Genomic DNA, 23,032 nt, shown 5'->3' with positions numbered 1-23,032 from the left:
AAGACATTGAACAAAATAATTTTCCATGTGACATATGTTCCACCATTGTAAAGTATGCATAAAGTAATAGAGAAAGTAAAATCTAGTTTAATATCTATTTACCCAGTTTCATTACTAGGAAGAGTACCCAGAAACATAAGGAAGAATTAATTAGAACAACTCACTAACAGTTTGTTATTTCACCACGATTCACTGTGCTGAGTACCCCTCTTTTAATTCACTAACTCAGTATAATAAATACTCCCAAAGTATTGATGAACTGAAAGATAAACAGAAAACTAGTTCTTTCAGAACTAACACTTTAGTGGGAGGAGACAAAAACACAGATAATCCGAAGAAGAGGACAGAATATAGGGCGTTCTTTAACAGAGATGCAAACTACTATGGAAGTAATAAATAATCATAGTTACTTGGTGGCTCAGATGGTAAAGAATTCACCTGCAGTGTGGAGACCCGGGTTCATCCCTAGGTGGGGAAGATCCCCTACAGAAAGGCACTGAAGTATTCTTGTGTTTCCCTGGTGGCTCAGATGATAAAGAATCTGCCTATAATGCAGGAGACCTGGGTTCAATCCCTGGGTGGGGAAGATCCCCTAGAGAAGGAAATGGCAACCCACTTCAGTATTCTTGCCTGGAGAATCCCACCGGTTACAGTCCATGGGGTTGCAAAGAGTGGGACACACTGAGTGAGCAGGCAGGAGCCTTATACTGAATGAGCTACTTGTTACTCTGTTACTAAATCAACATCAGCAGAAACTTTGTGAATAGATATATGGGGTTATTATTTGTTGTTTCTGTGAGATTCAGCCAGAAGTCGCTTTTTTAATAATAAAATCATGACTTATCTCAAACGCCATGCTCAGTCAGCTTGCTATTCTTGGTGTGTTTATCACACTTCGACATCCTGTGTCCATCCCTGGCCAGCTCCCACCAGGCCGCCCACACCCCTGGGACAAAGGGCGTCTGCTCTGATGGGGAGACTGGACTGCCTCGACGAAGCCCAGGTCCCAGAAGCCCTCTAACTCTAGACTGAATCTTAACTAACAGCGACAAACGCTCATGCTGGGTGGATTTTAAGCAGCTAAGAAGGCCCCCTATCTGCTGATGAGCTCCTATCAAGGCTATGTTCAGGAGCAGTTGGGTGGGCCATACGAGGTCTCTTCTGCTTCCATCACATTAAGCAGAGGGCTAGGTTCCTCGCCCCGGACTGGACCCCCACTTACCGGAGAACCCGCGCGGGCAGAGGCAAGTGTAGCGTCCGATCTCGTTGAGGCACGTGGCCGCGTTCTGGCAGGGCTCCGACACACACTCGTCCACTTCCACGTCGCAGCGCCGGCCTTGATAGCCCGGGACACAGAAGCAGAAGTAGCCGTCGCCTCCATCCCGGCACACGGCGCCGTGCAGGCAGGGGCTGGAAGCGCACTCGTCGAGGTCCAGCTCACAGAACCTTCCCGTGTAGCCAGCGGGGCAGACGCACACAGGGGGCCCGGAGTCCCGGTGGCAGACGCCCCCGTGCAGGCAGGAGCTGGGCCCGCAGGGGCCAGCGGCGGTGTCACAGCCGGCCCCGCTGTGCCCGGGGGGACATCTGCACAGAGAGCGCCTCTCCCCCGGGACGCGGACGCACGTGGCGTGTTCCGGACAGGGGCTGGAGAGGCAGGGGTCCTCCTCTTCCCCGCAGTCTTTGTCCCCGTGAACGGCTGTGTCTGAACAACGGCAACTCTTGTCTTTTGAGAAATCCTTGCACGTAGAATTGTTTTGGCAAGAACTGGAGATGCACTTGGTGTCATTTTTATTGCAAAAGGAACCTACAGGAAAAAACATCAGATGAAACATGCAAGCAAATGGTGGATGATGAAATTAAAGAACGTCCATCTTTCTGCTCTTCATGCACCTCAAATGAACTCATTAATGGAATGCAAACTTGACTGTTTCTGGTGATGAATTTGTTAAGTGATGTCTAATAACGAGCTCTGTCATAGTGCTGATTTGTCATCTTTTTTTCCACATTGCTGTTAATAAGGAGCAAAAATGGCTGGTTTCTGATTCTTTGCTTCTCTTGCATTTTCCTTTCTCAGGTAGAAGTGCTGTTGAGCAATGGGGTAAATTGTTAAATTTCCCCATAAACCCTAAATTTTGAAATCCACATTCTCTCATGGAGGATTTTTGGGGTATCCTGGGAGATAAGCTACAAAATTGTCTCTGAATATACTGTCTAACTGAAACTAATATTTAAACGAATACAGTACTTTGGTTTATGACTGCTTTATTACAATGATCTTGTATATAAAATTAAAATAAAACACAATTTGTGACGGTTTACTCTGTGTACCAAGCATGTCAGGTGTTTCACATAGATTATTTATAATCGTCACAGCAACAGATATGCTGTGCTTCTTACAGATGACAGGTTAAGTCCCACCGAAAGGAAGCAGATGTAAAGTGTATGGACTTCCAAATTTCTGAAAGCTTCTCTGTTCTAGGGAAACATTTTTGAAATTCTAATTGGAATGATGACCAGCAAGAAAGCAATACTTCTGTGATTCGTTTCCAAATTCACGGGATATCTGCATGTGTATAATTTTTCCCTGAATCTAGACATATTATGATCACAGCATTGTTATTTTCTTAATCATGTATATTGAGAAGCTGTTTGATTTGGCAACTCAACTGCATTCGATAACAAAACATTGTCTTTTGTGTATGGATTTATCTAGTACATCATTCTCTTATTGTTACTTCCTGTCTCACAATATTCCTCACTAATATAATAGTGGATAATGGTCTAGGCTTACAATTTTAAAAATTATGAAATTAATAGTGTGCTCTTAGGAGACATAAATCAATTACTGTCAGAAGAAAGTAGCATGAAAACTTTGAAAAATATGTAAAAGTGGTAAATCTCTTCCTGCAAAAAGAGAATTGGTTCTCTTTAATGTGGTCTGGTCACCAAGAGTGTGAAGGGAAGATGGAAAGATAGTGATTGACTGGTTCATCACACAAGAGTGAGGGCTTTCACAGTTATCTTGCTTGGAGTCTTTCTGGCAGCTGAAAGTTCCCCTCCAGTGCCTGTGCACAGAAGGCTAACATATGCTTATGTGTTATCAGGAGGGTTGATCTGAGAGCAGACCTTTTCTAGTCCCTGTGGGAAAACTCAACCAGTCATCCTTTTCCCACAGTTGTTTTTTTCAAGCACTGGCTTTCCAATCACATCGTCAAATGTATGACTGGCTTCTAGCTGTTCATGTCTCAGCTACAGTGTCACTTTCTGAGAAGAGCTTCCTCTGAACCCCTTTTCTAAGCCTTTACAGCGTTTTGCTTCCTCATGTTTATGGGAGTGTGCTTGTTTCTCTGGGCATATGTTTGTTTTCTGTTTTCCTCACTGCAGGTCTAGCTCCACTAAGGAAACGGGAAGACCTTGCCTCTGGCGTTTTCTGGGTTTGTAGCATTACCTGTTGCATAGTATCTGCTCAGCGCATACCTACTGGAATAGAGTGGAGGAATGTCACAACACAACATGGGAGGAAGGGTGCTGTGTGATCACAGGGTCCAGGGTAAGTCTACCAGGAAAGCCTCACTGAAGAAAAGGTACTTAAGATGCCTTCTAATTTATTTTTATTGATAATTGGATGACAGTTGGTTTACAGTGTTGTGTTGGCTTTTGCTGTACAATAACGTGACTCAACCATGGTGGCGGTGGTGGTTTAGTCACTAAGTCGTGGGACTTAGTCGACTCTTGAGACCCCATGGACTATAGCCTGCCAGACTCCTCTGTCCGTGGGATTCTCCAGGAAAGAATACTGGAGTGGGTTGCCCTAAGTATACATATATCTGAGATGTCTTTTTAAATGAATGCAAGTGAAGGAATGGCATTATTTTCAGAAGAAAAAAGGAAAAGGCATGAGAGGTATTGGCTTTGCTCTGCCAATCGTATGAAAAGCATGAAAGTGTGGGAAGGCAGAGGTCTGAGAGCGGGGCAGAGGGCAGAGGATAGGGAGGAAGATAAATATTCAAAAGTTCTATCATTTACAGTACTTAGAGTTCCTGTGTCCAAACTAAAAAAAAAGAGAAATAAATATTGCAATTCTGCTCTCTGAACTCTCACTGTCAAAGGCATATGATGAAATTACATTTTCAATCTTGATTTGTTTTGTTGCATTTTGTTAGTGGTAATAATGATGGTTTTCCCCTTCCTTCAGCGATCAAGTATCTTGGAATAATAGTGGAAAGTAAGAGAGGGAAAAAGGGAAAGTGAACTGTAGCATAGTTCTTAAGAGATACTTTGAAGAGTTTCAGTACTATTTATAGGCATATTGTGATAAGTCAAAGACGTATATTGTAAACTCTAGAGCAAGAGTTAGCAAACTCTAGCCTGTGAGCCAAATCTGACCTGCCATTTGTCTTATAAATAAAGTTTAATTGGAGCACACAAAAAAAATCAAGTATCTTGGGACTTCCCTGGTAGTCCAGCAGTTAAAATAGCCTTCTAATGCAAAGGGTGTGGGTTCAATCCCTGGTCAGGGAGCTGAGATCCCACATACTTCACAACCAAAAAACATTAAAAAAAAAAAAAAGCAGAAGCAATATTGTAACAAAGTCAATAAAGACTTTAAAAATGGTCCACATCAAAAAAAAATCTAAAAATGAAGTATTTTCATTTAAGCCATTAATTGAAGCATTTGTATAGAAAAACACATAGCAAAGGAAATTAGCATTTATATCATAGGCCCTTACGGTGCAATTTTAAAAGTAAACTTCTAACAGCATTTGTGCACAGCATTTTACAGATGGAAAACCGAGTTTTATAGGGAATGAGCTATTTGTACGGGGTCATAGAGAAGGGGGATTTGAACCTCTGATTTGTCTGATTCCAAAGTTCATTTCTTTTTCCTGCATTATTTTAGAATTTAGGATACTTCTGGGTAGAGTTTCCTACTTAACCATGGTGATATCCACCTAAGTGTTTACTTCTGCTGCCTTCTAAACCCCATGAAAAGCCTAGTGAAAGTGTTAGTTGCTCAGCCGTGTCTGATTCTTTGCAGCCCCGTGGACCCTGCCAGGCTCCTCTGTCCATGGGATTCTCCAGGCAAGAATACTGGAGTGGGTTGCCATTCCCTTCTCCAGGGGATCTTCTTGACCCAGGGATCAAACCCAGGTCTCCTGCCCTGCATGCAGATTCTTTACCATCTGGGCCATCGGGAAAGCCTGTATGGCTTAAAACAGTATGGCGACTCAGTGAAGAAGGAAATAGCAACCCACTCCAGTGTTCTTGACTGGAAGTTTCCAGGGACAGAGCAGCCTGGCGGGCTATAGTCCATGGGCTCGCAAAGAGTTGGACAGGACTGAGCACGTGCATAGCTGCTCGCCCATTCAAATGACTAAATGACAAAGACTGACAGTACCAAGTGCTAATGGGCATCTGGAGAAAACAGAACTCTCCTTCATGCCCCCTTCATTATAACTTATCTTTCTTGTCTATATGTGAATAATTGTATTCATCTTTCAAATAATGAATTTTGATTTTGTAGAATTTGTCTATACTATCTTGGTTTCTTGGTTTTCTGTCCTACAGACTTCTACTTTTACCTTTTTTTCCCCCTTAATTTTACTTTCTTTTTAACTTTCTATTTACTTTTCCAGATTTCTTCTAGTTTATTAATAAGATAATTTTTTCTTTAAAAATACAGCTTTGCTGTGCTTCTTACAATTTCTTATTATATTAAAAATGTTTTCTAATTTCCATTGTGGGTTATTCTTTGCCATATTAAAAATCTGTAAGAATTAATTAGATTAAGTTTGTTAACTGTGTTATTTAGATCTTCTATAGCATCATACCCCTCGTCCAAGGTAAGGAGCAGCCGCTGCGCTTTGCCGGAGCAGCTGTGAAGGGATACCCCACACCCAAGGTAAGAGAAACCCAAGTAAGATGGTAGGTGTTGCAAGAGGGCATCAGAGGGCAGACATACTGAAACCATACTCACAGAAAACTAGTTAATCTAATCACACTAGGACCACAGCCTTGTCTAACTCAATGAAACCAACCATGCCCATGGGGCAACCCAAGACAGGCGGGTCATGGTGGAGAGGTCTGACAGAATGTGGTCCACTGGAGAAGGGAATGGCAATCCACTTCAGTATTCTTGCCTTGAGAACCCCATAAACATATGAAAAGGCAAAATGATAGGATACTGAAAGAGGAACTCCCCAGGTCAGTAAGTGCCCAATATGCTACTGGAGATCAGTGGAGAACTAACTCCAGAAAGAATGAAGGGATGGAGCCAAAGCAAAAACAATACCCAGTTGTGGATGTGACTGGTGATAGAAACAAGGTCCAATGCTGTAAAGAGCAATATTGCATAGGAACCTGGAATGTCAGGTCCACGAATCAAGGCAAATTGGAAGTGGTCAAACAAGAGATGGCAAGGGTGAACGTCAACATTCTAGGAATCAGCGAACTAAACAGGACTGGGTGAATTTAACTCAGATGACCATTATATCTACTACTGCAGGCAGGAATCCCTCAGAAGAAATGGAGTAGCCATCATGGTCAACAAAAGAATCAGAAATGCAGTACTTGGATGCAATCTCAAAACGACAGAATGATCTCTGTTCACTTCCAAGGCAAACCATTCAAAATCACAGTTATCCAAGTCTATGCCCCAACCAGTACGCTGAAGAAGCTGAAGTTGAATGGTTCTATGAAGACCTACAAGACCTTTTAGAACTAACACCCCCAAAAGATGTCCTTTTCATTATAGGGGACTGGAATGCAAAAGTCAAAAGTCAGGAAACACCTGGAGTAACAGGCAATTTTGGCCTTGGAATATGGAATGAAGCAGGGCAAAGACTAGTCGAGTTTTGCCAAGAAAATGCACTGGTCATAGCAAACACCCTCTTCCAAAACACAAGAGAAGACTCTACATATGGACATAACCAGATGGTCAACACCGAAATCAGATTGATTATATTCTTTACAGCCAAAGATGGAGAAGCTCTATACAGTCAACAAAAACAAGACCAGGAGCTGACTGTAGCTCAGATCATGAACTCCTTATTGCCAAATTCAGACTGAAATTGAAGAAAGTAGGGAAAACCACTAGACCATTTATATGACCTAAATCAAATACCTTATGATTTTACAGTGGAAGTGAGAAATAGATTTAAGGGACTAGATCTGATAGATAGAGTGCCTGATGAACTATGGACTGAGGTTCATGACATTGTACAGGAGACAGAGATCAAGACCATCCCCATGAAAAAGAAATGCAAAAAAGCAAAATGGCTGTCTGGGGAGGCCTTACAAATAGCTGTGAAAAGAAGAGAGGCGAAAAGCAAAGGAGAAAAGGAAAGATATAAGCATCTGAATGCAGAGTTCCAAAGAATAGCAAGAAGAGATAAGAAAGCCTTCCTCAGTGATCAATGCAAAGAAATAGAGGAAAACAACAGAATGGGAAAGACTAGAGATCTCTTCAAGAAAATTAGAGATATTAAGGGAACATTTCATGCAAAGATGGGCTTGATAAAGGACAGAAATGGTATGGACCTAACAGAAGCAGAAGATATTAAGAAGAGGTGGCAAGAATACACAGAAGAACTGTACTAAAAAGATATTCATGACCCAGATAATCACAATGGTGTGATCACTCACCTAGAGTCAGACATCCTGGAATGTGAAGTGAAGCGGGTCTTAGAAAGCATCACTACAAACAAAGCTAGTGGAGGTGATGAAATTCCAGTTGAGCTGTTTCAAATCCTGAAAGATGACACTGTGAAAGTGCTGCACTCAATATGCCAGCAAATTTGGAAAACTCAGCAGTGGCCACAGGACTGGAAAAGGTCCATTTTCATTCCAATCCCAAAGAAAGGCAATGCCAAAGAATGCTCAAACTACCGCATAATTGCACTCATCTCACACGCTAGTGAAGTAATGCTCAAAATTCTCCAAGCCAGGCTTCAGCAGTACGTGAACCGTGAACTCCCTGATGTTCAAGCTGGTTTTAGAAAAGGCAGACGAACCAGAGATCAAATTGCCAACATCCGCTGGATCATGGAAAAAGTAAGAGAGTTCCAGAAAAACATCTATTTCTGCTTTATTGACTATGCCAAAGCCTTTGACTGTGTGGATCACAATAAACTGTGGAAAATTCTGAAAGAGATGGGAATACCAGACCACCTGACCTGCCTCTTGAGAAATCTGTATTCAGGTCAGGAAGCAACAGTTCGAACTGGACATGGAACAACAGACTGGTTCCAAATAGGAAAAGGGGTTGGTCAAGGCTGTATATTGTCACCCTGCTTATTTAACTTCTATGCAGAGTACATCATGAGAAACGCTGGGCTGGAAAAGCACAAGCTGGAATCAAGATTGCCGGGTGAAATATCAAATAACCTCAGATATGCAGATGACACCACCCTTATGGCAGAAAGTTAAGAAGAACTAAAGAGCCTCTTGATGAAAGGGAAAGAGGAGAGTGAAAAAGTTGGCTTAAAGCTCAACATTCAGAAGCTAGTGGTCCTCGTCCTCGCTGGCTGCGTTTACCTGAGGGACCTGCGGCCGCCCCCGGCCGGCGCCGCAGCCCCCCGGGAGCCCGGCCCCGAGGTGTGAGGTTCCTCCTCTATACCACCACTGCCGCCCCGCCCCCGCCCCGCAAATGCTTTGAAGCTGTCAGGAAAATAAGTGAACCTCTCTGAGTGTCCCTCAAGGTGGAGAAACTTTTCATCTTTAAGCTAGATGTTTTATCATCGGTGCTGTATAGATGGAGAAGTCTAGAGGCTACTGTGAAAATAAAACTGAAAACCAGAAGCAGGAAGCTTAAACCCAAAGCCTGAAAACATTAGAGAACTCTTGAATTCAGGGAACATTAAGCAATAGGAGCTCATCAAAAGCCTTCATACCTACACTGAAACCAAGCTCCACCCAAGGGCCAACAAGTTCCAAAACAAGACATACCACGCAAATTCTCCAGCAACACAGGAACACTCCCCTGAGCCTCAATATACAGGCAGCTCAAAATTATCCCAAAACCTTTGATGTCTCATAACCCATTACGGGTCACTCCACTGCACTCCAGAGAGAAGAAACCCAGCTCCACCCACCAAAACAAGCCTCCCTAACCAGGAAACCTTGACAAGCCACTGATAGAACCCCACCCAAAGTGAGGAAGCTCCATAATAAAGAGAACTCCACAAATTATCAGAATATAAAAAGGCCACCCCAAACGCAGCAATACAACCAAGATGAAGAGACAGAGGAATACTCAGCAGGTAAAGGAACAGGAGAGTTGCCCACCAAATCAAACAAAAGAGGAAGAAGTAGGGAATCTACCGGAGAAGGAATTCCGAATATTGATAGTGAAAATGATCCAAAATCTTGAAATCAAAATGGAAACACAGATAAATAGCCTAGAGACAAGGATTGAGAAGATGCAAGAAAGGTTTAACAAGGACCTAGAAGAAATAAAAAGAGTCAAAATATAATGAATAACACAATAAATGAGATCAGAAACACCCTGGAGGCAACAAATAGTAGAATAACGGAGGCAGAAGATAGGATTAGTGAAATAGAAGATAGAATGGTAGAAATAAATGAATCAGAGAGGAAACAAGAAAAACGAATTAAAAGAAACGAGGACAATCTCAGAGACCTCCAGGACAATATGAAACGCTCCAACATTCGGAATTATAGGAGTCCCAGAAGAAGAAGACAGAAAGAAAGATCATGAGAAAATCCTTGAGGAGATAATAGTTGAAAACTTCCCTAAAATGGGAAGGAAATAATCACCCAAGTCCAAGAAACACAGAGAGTCCCAAATAGGATAAACCCAAGGCGAAACACCCCAAGACACATATTAATCAAATTAACAAAGATCAAACACAAAGAACAAATATTAAAAGCAGCAAGGGAAAAACAACAAATAACACACAAGGGGATTCCCATAAGGATAACAGCTGATCTGTCAATAGAAACTCTTCAGGCCAGGAGGGAATGGCAAGACATACTTAAAGTGATGAAAGACAATAACCTACAGCCCAGATTACTGTACCCAGCAAGGATCTCATTCAAATACGAAGGAGAAATCAAAAGCTTTACAGATAAGCAAAAGCTGAGAGAATTCAGCACCACCAAACCAGCTCTCCAACAAATTCTAAAGGATATCCTCTAGACAGGAAACACGAAAGGGTGTATAAACCCGAACCCAAAACAATAAAGTAAATGGCAACGGGATCATACTTATCAATAATTACCTTAAACGTAAATGGGATGAACGCCCCAACCAAAAAGACAAAGACTGGCCGAATGGATACAAAAACAAGACCCCTCTATATGCTGCTTACAAGAGACCCACCTCAAAACAAGGGACACATACAGACTGAAAGTGAAGGGCTGGAAAAAGATATACCACGCGAATAGAGACCAAAAGAAAGCAGGAGTGGCAATACTCATATCCAATAAAATAGACTTTAAAACAAAGGCTGTGAAAAGAGACAAAGAAGGCCACTACATAATGATCAAAGGAACAATCCAAGAAGAAGATATAACAATTATAAATATATATGCACCCAATATAGGAGCACCGCAATATGTAAGACAAATGCTAACAAGTATGAAAGGGGAAATCAACAATAACACAATAATAGTGGGAGACTTTAATACCCCACTCACACCTATGGACAGATCAACCAAACAGAAAATTAACAAAGAAACGCAAACTTTAAATGATACATTAGATCAGTTAGACCTAATTGATATCTATAGGACATTTCACCCCAAAACAACGAATTTCACCTTTTTTTCAAGTGCTCATGGAACCTTCTCCAGGATAGATCACATCCTGGGCCATAAATCTAAACTTGATAAATTCAAAAAATCGAAATCATTCCAAGCATCTTTTCTGACCATAATGCATTAAGATTAGATCTCAATTACAGGAAAAAACTATTAAAAATTCCAACATATGGAGGTTGAACAACACACTTCTGAATAACCAACAAATCACAGAAGAAATCAAAAAAGAAATCAAAATATGCATAGAAACTAATGAAAATGAAAACACAACAACCCAAAACCTGTGGGACACTATAAAAGCAGTGCTAAGAGGAAAGTTCATAGCAATACAGGCATACCTCAAGAAACAAGAAAAAGTCAAATAAATAACCTAACTCTACAACTAAAGCAACTAGAAAAGGAAGAGTTGGAGAACCCCAGAGTGAGTAGAAGGAAAGAAATCTTAAAAATTAGGGCAGAAATAAATGCAAAAGAAACAAAAGAGACCATAGCAAAAATCAACAAAGCCAAAAGCTGGTTCTTTGAAAGGATAAATAAAATTGACAAACCATTAGCCAGACTCATCAAGAAGCAAAGAGAGAAAAATCAAATCAATAAAATTAGAAATGAAAATGGAGAGATCACAACAGACAACACAGAAATACAAAGGATCATAAGAGACTACTATCAGCAGTTGTATGCCAATAAAATGGACAACGTGGAAGAAATGGACAAATTCTTAGAAAAGTACAATTTTCCAAAACTGAACCAGGAAGAAATCGAAAATCTTAACAGACCCATCACAAGCACGGAAATTGATACTGTAATCAGAAATCTTCCAGCAAACAAAAGCCCAGGTCCAGATGGCTTCACAGCTGAATTCTACCAAAAATTTCGAGAAGAGCTAACACCTATCCTACTCAAACTCTTCCAGAAAATTGCAGAGGAAGGTAAACTTCCAAACTCATTCTATGAGGCCACCATCACCCTAATACCAAAACCTGACAAAGATGTCACAAAAAAAGAAAACTACAGGCCAATATCTCTGATGAACATAGATGCAAAAATCCTCAACAAAATTCTAGCAGTCAGAATCCAACAACACATTAAAAAGATCATACACCATGACCAAGTGGGCTTTATCCCAGGGATGCAAGGATTCTTCAATATCCGCAAATCAATCAATGTAATTCACCACATTAACAAATTGAAAAATAAAAACCATATGATTATCTCAATAGATGCAGAGAAGGCCTTTGACAAAATTCAACATCCATTTATGATAAAAACTCTCCAGAAAGCAGGAATAGAAGGAACATATCTCAACATAATAAAAGCTATCTATGACAAACCCACAGCAAACATTATCCTCAATGGTGAAAAATTGAAAGCATTTCCCTAAAGTCAGGAACAAGACAAGGGTGTCCACTTTCACCGCTACTATTCAACATAGTTCTGGAAGTTTTGGCCACAGCAATCAGAGCAGAAAAAGAAATAAAAGGAATCCAAATTGGAAAAGAAGAAGTAAAACTCTCACTGTTTGCAGATGACATGATCCTATACATGGAAAACCCTAAAAACTCCACCAGAAAATTACTAGAGCTAATCAATGAATATAGTAAAGTTGCAGGATATAAAATCAACACACAGAAATCCCTTGCATTCCTATACACGAATAATGAGAAAGTAGAAAAAGAAATTAAGGAAACAATTCCATTCACCATTGCAATGAAAAGAATAAAATACTTAGGAATATATCTACCTAAAGAAACTAAAGACCTATATATAGAAAATTATAAAACACTGATGAAAGAAATCAAAGAGGACACTAATAGATGGAAAAATATACCATGTTCATGGATTGGAAGAATCAATATAGTGAAAATGAGTATACTACCCAAAGCAATTTACAAATTCAATGCAATCCCTATCAAGCTACCAGGCACATTTTTCACAGAACTAGAACAAATAATTTCAAGATTTGTATGGAAATACAAAAAACCTCGAATAGCCAAAGCAATCTTGAGAAAGAAGAATGGAACTGGAGGAATCAACTTGCCTGACTTCAGGCTCTACTACAAAGCCACAGTCATCAAGACAGTATGGTACTGGCACAAAGACAGACATATAGATCAATGGAACAAAATAGAAAGCCCAGAGATAAATCCACACACATATGGACACCTTATCTTTGACAAAGGAGGCAAGAATATACAATGGAGTAAAGACAATCTCTTTAACAAGTGGTGCTGGGAAAACTGGTCAACCACTTGTAAAAGAATGAAACTAGATCACTTTCTAACACCGCACACAAAAATAAACTCAAAATGGATTAAAGATCTAAATGTAAGATCAGAAACTATAAAACTCCTAGAGGAGAACATAGGCAAAACACTCTCAGACATAAATCACAGCAGGATCCTCTATGATCCACCTCCCAGAATTCTGGAAATAAAAGCAAAAATAAACAAATGGGATCTAATTAAAATTAAAAGCTTCTGCACAACAAAGGAAAATATAAGCAAGGTGAAAAGACAGCCTTCTGAATGGGAGAAAATAATAGCAAATGAAGCAACTGACAAACAACTAATCTCAAAAATATACAAGCAACTTATGCAGCTCAACTCCAGAAAAATAAACGACCCAATCAAAAAATGGGCCAAAGAACTAAATAGACATTTCTCCAAAGAAGACATACGGATGGCTAACAAACACATGAAAAGATGCTCAACATCACTCATTATTAGAGAAATGCAAATCAAAACCACAATGAGGTACCACTTCACACCAGTCAGAATGGCTGCGATCCAAAAATCTGCAAGCAATAAATGCTGGAGAGGGTGTGGAGAAAAGGGAACCCTCCTACACTGTTGGTGGGAATGCAAACTAATACAGCCACTATGGAGAACAGTGTGGAGATTCCTTAAAAATTGCAAATAGAACTACCTTATGACCCAGCAATCCCACTGCTGGGCATACACACCGAGGAAACCAGAATTGAAAGAGACACATGTACCCCAATGTTCATCGCAGCACTGTTTATAATAGCCAGGACATGGAAACAACCTAGATGTCCATCAGCAGATGAATGGATAAGAAAGCTGTGGTACATATACACAATGGAGTATTACTCAGCAGTTAAAAAGAATTCATTTGAATCAGTTCTGATGAGATGGATGAAACTGGAGCCGATTATACAGAGTGAAGTAAGCCAGAAAGAAAAACACCAATACAGTATACTAACACATATATATGGAATTTAGGAAGATGGCAATGACGACCCTGTATGCAAGACAGGGAAAGAGACACAGATGTGTATAACGGACTTTTGGACTCAGAGGGAGAGGGAGAGGGTGGGATGATTTGGGAGAATGCCATTCTAACATGTATACTATCATGTGAATTGAATCGCCAGTCTATGTCTGACGCAGGATGCAGCATGCTTGGGGCTGGTGCATGGGGATGACCCAGGAAGATGTTATGGGGAGGGAGGTGGGAGGGGGGTTCATGTTTGGGAATGCATGTAAGAATTAAGGATTTTAAAATTTTAAAAAATAAAAAACTAAAATATTTTTTAAAAAAAAAAAAAAAGCTCAACATTCAGAAAACGAAGATCATGGGATTTGGTCCCATCACTTCATGGGAAATAGATGGGGAAACAGTGGAAACAGGGTCAGACTTTATTTTTTTGGGCTCCAAAATCACTGCAGATGGTGACTGCAGCCATGAAATTAAAAGATGCTTACTCCTGGGAAGAAAGTTATGACCAACCTAGATAGCGTATTGAAAAGCAGAGACATTACTTGCTGACTAAGGTCCGTCTAGTCAAGGCTATGGTTTTTCCTGTGGTCATGTATGGATGTGAGAGTTGGACTGTGAAGAAGGCTGAGCGCTGAAGAATTGATGCATTTGAACTGTGGTGTTGGAGAAGACTCTTGAGAGTCCCTTGAACTGCAAGGAGGTCCAGCCAGTCCATTCTGAAGGAGATCAGCCCTGGGATTTCTTTGGAAGGGATGATGCTAAAGCTGAAGCTCCAGTACTTTGGCCACCTCATGAGAAGAGTTGACTCATTGGAAAAGACTCTGATGCTGGGAGGGATTGGCGGCAGGAGGAGAAGGGGACAACCAAGGATGAGATGGCTGGATGGCATCCCTGACTCGATGGACGTGAGTCCGAGTGGACTCTGGGAGTTGGTGATGGACAGGGAGGCCTGGTGTGCTGCGATTCATGGGGTTGCAAAGAGTCGGACACGACTGAGCGACTGGACTGGACTGATAGCATCATTCATTGTTTTCTACTTTTTCTCTCTGCTGAGATTGATGTATTAAAACCTCCCATAGTGATTATATATTGGGCTTCCCTGGTGGCTCAGTTGGTAAAGAATCTGTCTGCAATCCAGGAGACCTGAGTTCAATCCCTAGGTTGGGAAGATCCCCTGGAGAAGGAAAAGGCTACCCACTCCAATATTCTGGCCTGGAGAATTCCATTGACTGTATAGGCCATGGGGTTGTGAAGAGTCAGATACAACTGAGTGACTTTCACTTTCTTTCCATTTTCATAGTGATTATAAATTTCGTCTATTTCTCCTTATAGTTCTGGAAATTTTCACTTTTATATTCTGAAGCAATGTTCTTATGTTCATAGATATTCAGAAGAGTTACATCACACTGTTGGTTTGATCCCAATATATTTTTTAAAAATCATCTTTTGTCTTCAGAAAGGCACTGTAACTTAAAAGACTACTTTTGCCATTATCAATATTGCTATTTCAGTTACTTATCACATACATTGCTGGTGGAAATTCAAAATAGTGTAGGAACTTTGAAAAACATTTTTGAAGTGTCTTATAAATTTAAACATACATTTACCATATGACCCAGCAATCCCACACCTAGGCATTTCCCCCAGGAGAAATGAAATCATAACAGCCATTCAAAAAATTGCTTGAAAAAGAAAACAACTTTATTCATAATGACCAACACCAGAAAGAGCTAAATGTTCATCAACTGGTAGATAAATTTTAATATATTATACGTTGGACCACTACTCAGCAAACTACGGATCCACAGAACAACGTGAAGTAATCTCCAGAGTATTATGCTAAGTGAAAGAAGGCAGACCAAAGGCTACATGCTGCGTGATTCCACTTTTGTGACATTCTGAAGAAGGTGCAGTTATATCGCTGAACGCAGTTCAGTGGTCACTGGGGAACGGAACTGGTGAAGGGCCTTAATGCAGAGGGTCATAAAGAAATATTCATGGACATATTCTGTATCATGATTGTGCCTCTAGTTACTAATCGTATGCGTTTGCCACTTAAAAGTGGTGAGTTTTCTCATACTGTATGTAAATTATACCTCAATAAATCAGACCCACCCCGAATCCTAAAATAATACAGAAAGGAATAAATCACCCTAACCTTTCAAGAGCCAGGACAGAGGTTGAGGGGGTAGACAGCCATAAATACACATACACACTGGAAGCTGGACTATAGGGAGTGAGAAGTACTAGACTTAGGAAGCCAAAGAGAGCTGACACCAAGCCAGAAGTGGGAGAATCAGCTGATGCCCCAGAATCCCCAACAGGCTCTGGAATTACACGCGTCACGCACTTCTAAAACAATCATGCAAGTGGAGCTGAGGAAAGGAAGGTTGTTTGGGAAACTGGTAGAAAACAGATGCTCTTGTTATCTCTCTCACTCTAGGAAATTGCATGTGTTTCCCCCACGAAGGCAGATTCAGAGGCACGGGTGATGAGCGTGGGGCTGAGTCTGGTTTGTGGAAGAATTAAGTGGGTGTCTATGCAGAATTCTGAGACACCCCCCAGCCTCATTTTCAATTCATTTCTAACAATGCCAGGAGCCAGATGTATACTCTAAGCAGGAAAGGGAATTATTTCTCTTGACAAGCCTGAGTGAAAATACTTTCAGATACTGATGCGGAATGTCACCTATTGAAATGACCCAGCTGGACCACTCTAGAATAAATCCTAATAAGCTGTAAACCCTAGCACACCAAGAAAGATCTTTCAAACAGCTTTAATAAGAACTACTATATGAAATGTACGTAAGCATACAGGGCATGCATACGTGCTCAGTAGAGAGTTATTTTTTAATTATACTTTAAATTATACTTCAATTATACTCTAAAAAACAATGATAAATGAATGTTTTTGAATCTATTAATCAGCTTAAGAAACAATAGTACTTCCTTCTTATATATGAACAGATTGTGTGAGATTTTCAGACATTTGAGGAAAATCTCCAACTAAGATCAAACACAAAGACCAAAACACATATTGTTTTAAAGAAATGTAACTTGGAAGAGGCAAAGACAGTGTAGGGAGATAACCAAAATTTATGTAAACTCGAGAATTATTATTTTCAGAGTGAGGAAAGGATATAGCTGCAGTGAAATGAGTAGAAGGGTTATAAAGATAAACTTCCAGAAAACAAGAAATTAAAAATGTGAGTCTCAGACATTTAAAAATTCAGCTGAGTGATTGAAAGTTGGGAAGAATCTCCCCCACCTCACCCCGACAAAAGAATTTGACCAAGGGATTAGAAGCAGGAGGTAGAAGAAAAAGGGAACGAGAGGAAGAGTCAAGGAGGAATTTCAAAATGAGACACCAGAGAAAACGGGGAGGACATGAGGGGGCAAGGAGAGGAGGAGGACGGAGACACGATGGGGCAAGAAGAGGAGGGCGGAGCTCAAAGTCATGTCAGGATGTACAGAATTCCAAGCGATCGTGCGAGTAGCTAAAACTGAAGAATAAAGCCTAGCCTATTATTTTAAAACATACAAATGAAAACTACAAGAAATATCCAGAAGAGTTTCAAGTAGTTGCTTCCAAGGAGTGCATGCTGAGAGTGAGAAGCTGGAATGGAAGCGGAGGTGGGAAGAAGTGTATTGTTGTTCCCCTTATAACCCTTAGTGATTTTTAAAGTGTTGCTGAATAAATTATAATATAGACACACACACACACACACACTCATTGGTTTGCTCACATGTACACTCCGAATTCTGTTTTCCGTGCTGGTGCAGGACAAGATGGTCCCTCAAGCACCTCCTTTTACTGGGTCTTCTCAGGGGATCAGGTTGTCATTGGCACCATTTGCTGCCTGGGTTTATGGGTGTGCCCTAGGTGAGATGCAAACAGGCCCTTTTAGAAATGCAGGCTGTGTGTGTGTATGTGCGTGTGTGTGTGTGTGTGTGTATGTGTGTGTGCGCACTCAGTCTCTCAGTCATGTCTGACTCTCCACGACCCCATGGACTATAGCTCACCAGGCTCCTTGGTCCATGGGATTCTCTAGGCAAGGATACTGGAGTGGGTTGCCACTTCCTCCTCCACGGGATCTTCCCGACCCAGGGATCGAACCCAAATCTCCTGCATTGGCAGTCGGGTTCTTTACCAATGAGCCACCTGGGAAGCCCACAGACTGTGACCTAAGCATTTTTTTTTTAAAGATTTTTTTTAATGTGGGCCATTTTTAAAGTCTTTATTGAACTTGTTACGATACTGCTTCTGTTTCATAGCTTTCGGTTTTCTGACCACAAGGCATGTGGGATCTTGGCTCCCTGGACAGTGGTTGAACCCGTACCTCCTGTATTGGAAGGCAAAACTTTAACCACTAGACCTCTTGTATTGGAAGGCAAAGTCTTAACCACTAGCCTCGGCGTTATTAATTGATGCTTCAGCTGACTGTACTAAACAAGCAAAGACCATAGCCTGTCAAAAAGAAAATAATTTTTTTCAAATATAGAAAGGAACTGCAGTTTACTGCCTTATTAAAAACAACGGATTAAATAGCCAACTAAGAAAACAAAAGCGGAATCTGCAGAGACCAATGATGGGAGTGTCACGAAGTAAGGGTTATGATTATTCCACTTTTGTACACCTGAGTTGAAAAAGAATCTATCGTATATACATTACTTCAGTGTACCGTACACTGTGTGTATACTCAGTGAACAATAAAATAATTCTCATAATGGTAATACCTTTAGAACGAGAGTGAAACGGCCATGCACAGAAGCAGTCTACAGGGGGAGGCTGTTGTTCCCGACCTTCGTGTGAGCCTTAGCCACCGGTGAAAGCCTTACTGCATGTGAAGCGGCTCTGCTATCCTCAGACCACTTTACAGAGGCTGCCCAGCTGTTTTCTTGCAGTGAAGTTTGCCATCTACTGGATATTGTAAGAAGTTCCAGAATAATGGGGTTCGGACTTTTCCTTTTTTCTTAAGTGCAGCAGGACTCCTCCAAGGAAGATGCCGTGAGCAATCCCAACACACATAACTGCACCGAGGAGCAGCTCAGTGTGAGGAAGGGAGGAGACCTCCAGCCCAGCCACTCAGCCCCCAGCCTTTCTGGGGACACCTGCGGGGAGCCCAAGGGGCTGAAGAGCAATCTGAAATCGCTGTTTAGGAGAAAAGGAACTGTTTCGGAGAGTTTCTGCAATTCTTTTGTACTTGCTATTTTGGTATTGCTAGGGCTAAAAAAAAATGTGTATATTTTAATATAAATATACACTATATGTAAGTATATATGCAAACGTATGTATCTTTGCTAAGAAATAAAAAGTAACTTGACCAGTTTTAAAGACTATAAGCACACAAACATTAGTATTTACTTATGTGTGGGTATTTCTATTTTCTAATAATTTGATTTATTTGGAAAACAGCCATATTGGTGATTTAGCTTAGTTATAAGAATATATTTATTTGGAGCAATGACATACCAGAAGGTGATTTCAGGGAAAAGCATTTTAACATCTCTAAGATTACTCTGCATGTGTGCATGCTAAGTCACTTCAGTCTTGTCTGACTCTGCAACCCTATGGACTGTAGCCCGCCAGGCTCCTCTATCCATGGGATTCTCCAGGCAAGAATACTGAAGTGGGTTGCCATGCCCTCCTCCATGGGATCTTCCCAATTTATTCCTTTGTCCTTGATGGCTTTAATACACTTATCTCTGAAACAGAAATGCAATTCTCAGATTTAAAAATCATCAGTAAAGAATCTAAAACTTTTATCAAATTTTTATTAGCAATGTTTTTGGCAGTGTTTAGACTGGCCGACCATAGATGAGCCTCTGTGTGTCTGTGTGTGTGTGTGTGTCTGTGTGTCTGTGTGTCTGTGTCTGTGTGTGTCTGTGTCTGTGTGTCTGTGTGTCTGTGTGTGTGTCTGTGTGTCTGTGTGTGTTTTGGATGACAAACAAAGCCTGTGAAGTGAGACACACTCTGTCGGGCCTGGCTCTGGCATGCACAGCCTCTGTTTCCTCAGCTACAGAGAAGGAGAAACAGTAGAATATACTTCTTAGGGTTTTTGTGATAACTAAGTCACTAGATTTAAATGCTTGGCAGACATGCAGTAAATGGTCAGTAAATGTTAGCTCTTACTGTTATATAAGATGCTTAGAGATTGTTTGGGAAAAAGTTACTGGATTAACAGAAAATGGAGCAATAACAATAATAACCAAAAAAGTGTCATTTACTAACACAGTGTCACTGCAGGAGCTTCATTTGAGGAAACTATTAACAGAGACCCGGCAGAGAAGGCAATGGCAGCCCACTCCAGCACTCTTGCCTGGAAAATCCCATGGATGGAGGGGCCTGGCGGGCTGCAGTCTTTGGGGTCGCAAAGAGTAGGACATGACTGAGCGATTTCACTTTCTTTCTTTCTATAGCTCCTTTTGGAGAAGGAAATGGCAAGCTTCTCCAGTGTTCTTGCCTGGACAATCCCATGCACGGAGGGGCCTGGTGGGCTACAGTCTATGGGGTGGCAAAGAGTCGGACACGACTAAGCAACTGACACGCACACACAACAGAGACCCAAGTGCACACTTACACAGCGAGACTACCAATGGGCTGATCCAATACGCCAAAGACACTTTTCCCATAAACTGCATGACATATATACAACACTGCGTATAAAATAGAGAACTAATGAGGCCAGACACTCTACTCGGTGCTCTGTGGTGACCTCAATGGGAAGGAAATCCAAACAAGAGAATATATATATATGTATATATACATGGAGAGAGAGAGAGAGATGATTCACTTCGATATACAGCAGAAAATAACACAACGTTGTGAAAAGCTACACTCCAATAAAAATTAAATAAAGTACCTGGACTCAGTCAGGATCAAACCGAGATGAATGAGGTTTAGACTGAGAAAAAAACCTGCTCTCACACAAGAATATCTTCACTATCTCACTGTATATTTCGAGTGCCATTTAAATTTGGGGCTCAGAGAAGCACCTCACAAATTGATAAGGGTTTTCTGTTCAGAGGATCTGCTGTGTTCCCAGTGCCTATTACGCCCAACAAATGCTCAGTGACTATTCTGTGAATTTTCATAGTCAAAGCCAAGATCTCACCTTAAAGATGTCCCTTCCTGTTTAAACTCGGCATGTGTACAAGTCCACCTGCATTTATTTGTAGGGCTAACAACTGACCCTTGTTTCTCTGTTTTTTATGTAAAGGCCCTCTTATTACAGCTCTTCTTAGTCTTTTCCTAGGAACTCCCCCCATTAGCACTCTCATTTTTGAGTTGAGCCCTCATTTTTATTTACTCTAAGAATCAAGTCTGTTAGCAGAAGGGAAGGAAGGAAGGTAGGAGGGACTAGTGTTATTGCTCATATCCGGGTTAAATTAGCAGTTCAAAATACGCCTCACCTTTAAGTAGGGCACTCACCTGCACTCCCACAATTACAAACGAAGTGTCCTCTGCTCACTGCTCTGCGGTAGGTACTTCACTGTGTTTTCTCCTCAAGCAACTGAGACCTGGCCAGGGCCTGGGAAACTGCTGCCTGGGGTGGGAGTAAGGGCGTGCCGGCTGCAGGACAGGCACTTCTTTAACATGCTAAGGGGCAGGCTTTGCTGCTGCTGCTGCTGTTCAGTCCCCAAGTCATGTCCGACCCTTTGCAATGCCATGGATGGCAGCATGCCTGGCCTCCCTTTAAAGATACAGGCACAGGATTTAAAGATCTATTATTTCTACTTTTAATATACATTTAACCTAATTTCACCTAAATAAAAATGAAAGATGAATTGAGGGATTGTGAACATTAATTCAATTTTCCCAGCAACATCTACTGAATAGTTTCTGATACCCTGTCATGTCAAAGACCTTTTCTTACAGAAGTAAATGTTTGTTAGCGAATTGTTTTCATTTGTACTTTTGTTTTTATTAAAATATCAACAAAGTCTACTGTCTTGTAGAGACATCTTGCTTATATCCTTAGTGTTTTTAGAAGTTAATATAGATTTCTACATTAAACCAGCTCTCAAAAGCCACTGTTGATTTCTATAATTGGAACAACCATTGACTTAATAAAGAGGACTTAAATCAGCTGATGCTGGGAAAGACTGAAGGCAAGAAGAGAAGGGGATGACAGAGGATGAGATGGTTGAATGGAATGAGTTTGAGCAAGCTCCAGGAGTTGGGGATGGACAGGGAATCCTGGCGTGCTGCAGTCCATGGGGTGGCAAAGAGTCAGATATGACTGAGCAACTGAACTGAACTCAGCTGTCAAAGGAAAACATTTTTATTCACATTTTATTGTCTCTTCCTCATTCAGAAATATGGTAAATTGGATGGACCCTGTCATTTTGGTGAACCATCTAACAATTTCAATCATGGTGCTGTGTTAGCGGCTCAGTCCTGTCTGACTCTTTTGCAACCTCATGGACTGTAGCCCGCCAGGCTCCTCTGTCCATGGGATTCTCCAGGCAAGAATACTGGAGTGGGTTGCCATTTCCTGCTCCAGGGGATCTTCCCCACCCAGGGATCGAACCCCTGTCTCCTGCATTGTAGTCAGGTTTTCTACTACTGAGCCACCAGGGTAGCTCATTTCAATAATAGTTTGTATTTCAAATAGCAAATATTTGGGATTTGGGGGTTTCAAATTATCCACAATAACTTGCCTTTAGAATGAAATAGGTTATAAACAATGCTAGAGATAGAGGAGAAATTTCCAGATCAAAGAATTCCACGTCAGGGAAGGGGCTGGTTAAATTTTCTTGAGCCTGGCTTTCTGCAGAGACTGAACTTTAATCCCAGGGTTGGGACTGCAGGCGGGGGGGGGGGGGGGGGGGAAGGACGTGGCAGGAGAGGTGCATCTTTATTCGGGAAGTAGCCAAAACGGCCCACACGTGGTGGGTAATCAATAGGAATGTTGAATAATGGATGAATGAGCAAGAAAACCTGGATTCCCGCTTAAGCCTGGCTGTGAAGCTCTCACTCTCACCTCTTTTGATAAAATCAAGTACAG

The 23,032-nt window shown here is 41.2% G+C and overlaps 1 protein-coding gene across 1 annotated transcript in view; it reads right to left on the bottom strand.

Annotated features, from left to right (window-relative positions):
• CRB1 (crumbs cell polarity complex component 1) overlaps positions 1 to 23,032 on the bottom strand; it is a 220,518-nt gene that overhangs the window by 140,693 nt on the left and 56,793 nt on the right. The window contains exon 2 of the mRNA XM_042229290.2: positions 1,223 to 1,804. Within this exon, the coding sequence (XP_042085224.1) occupies positions 1,223 to 1,804 (582 nt within the window). The remainder of the gene's footprint in view (positions 1 to 1,222; positions 1,805 to 23,032) is intronic.

This window comes from Ovis aries, chromosome 12 (assembly GCF_016772045.2).
Source record: "Ovis aries strain OAR_USU_Benz2616 breed Rambouillet chromosome 12, ARS-UI_Ramb_v3.0, whole genome shotgun sequence".
In the NCBI taxonomy this organism is placed as follows: Eukaryota; Metazoa; Chordata; class Mammalia; order Artiodactyla; family Bovidae; genus Ovis; species Ovis aries.
This window is presented reverse-complemented; position numbering and strand designations above follow the sequence as displayed.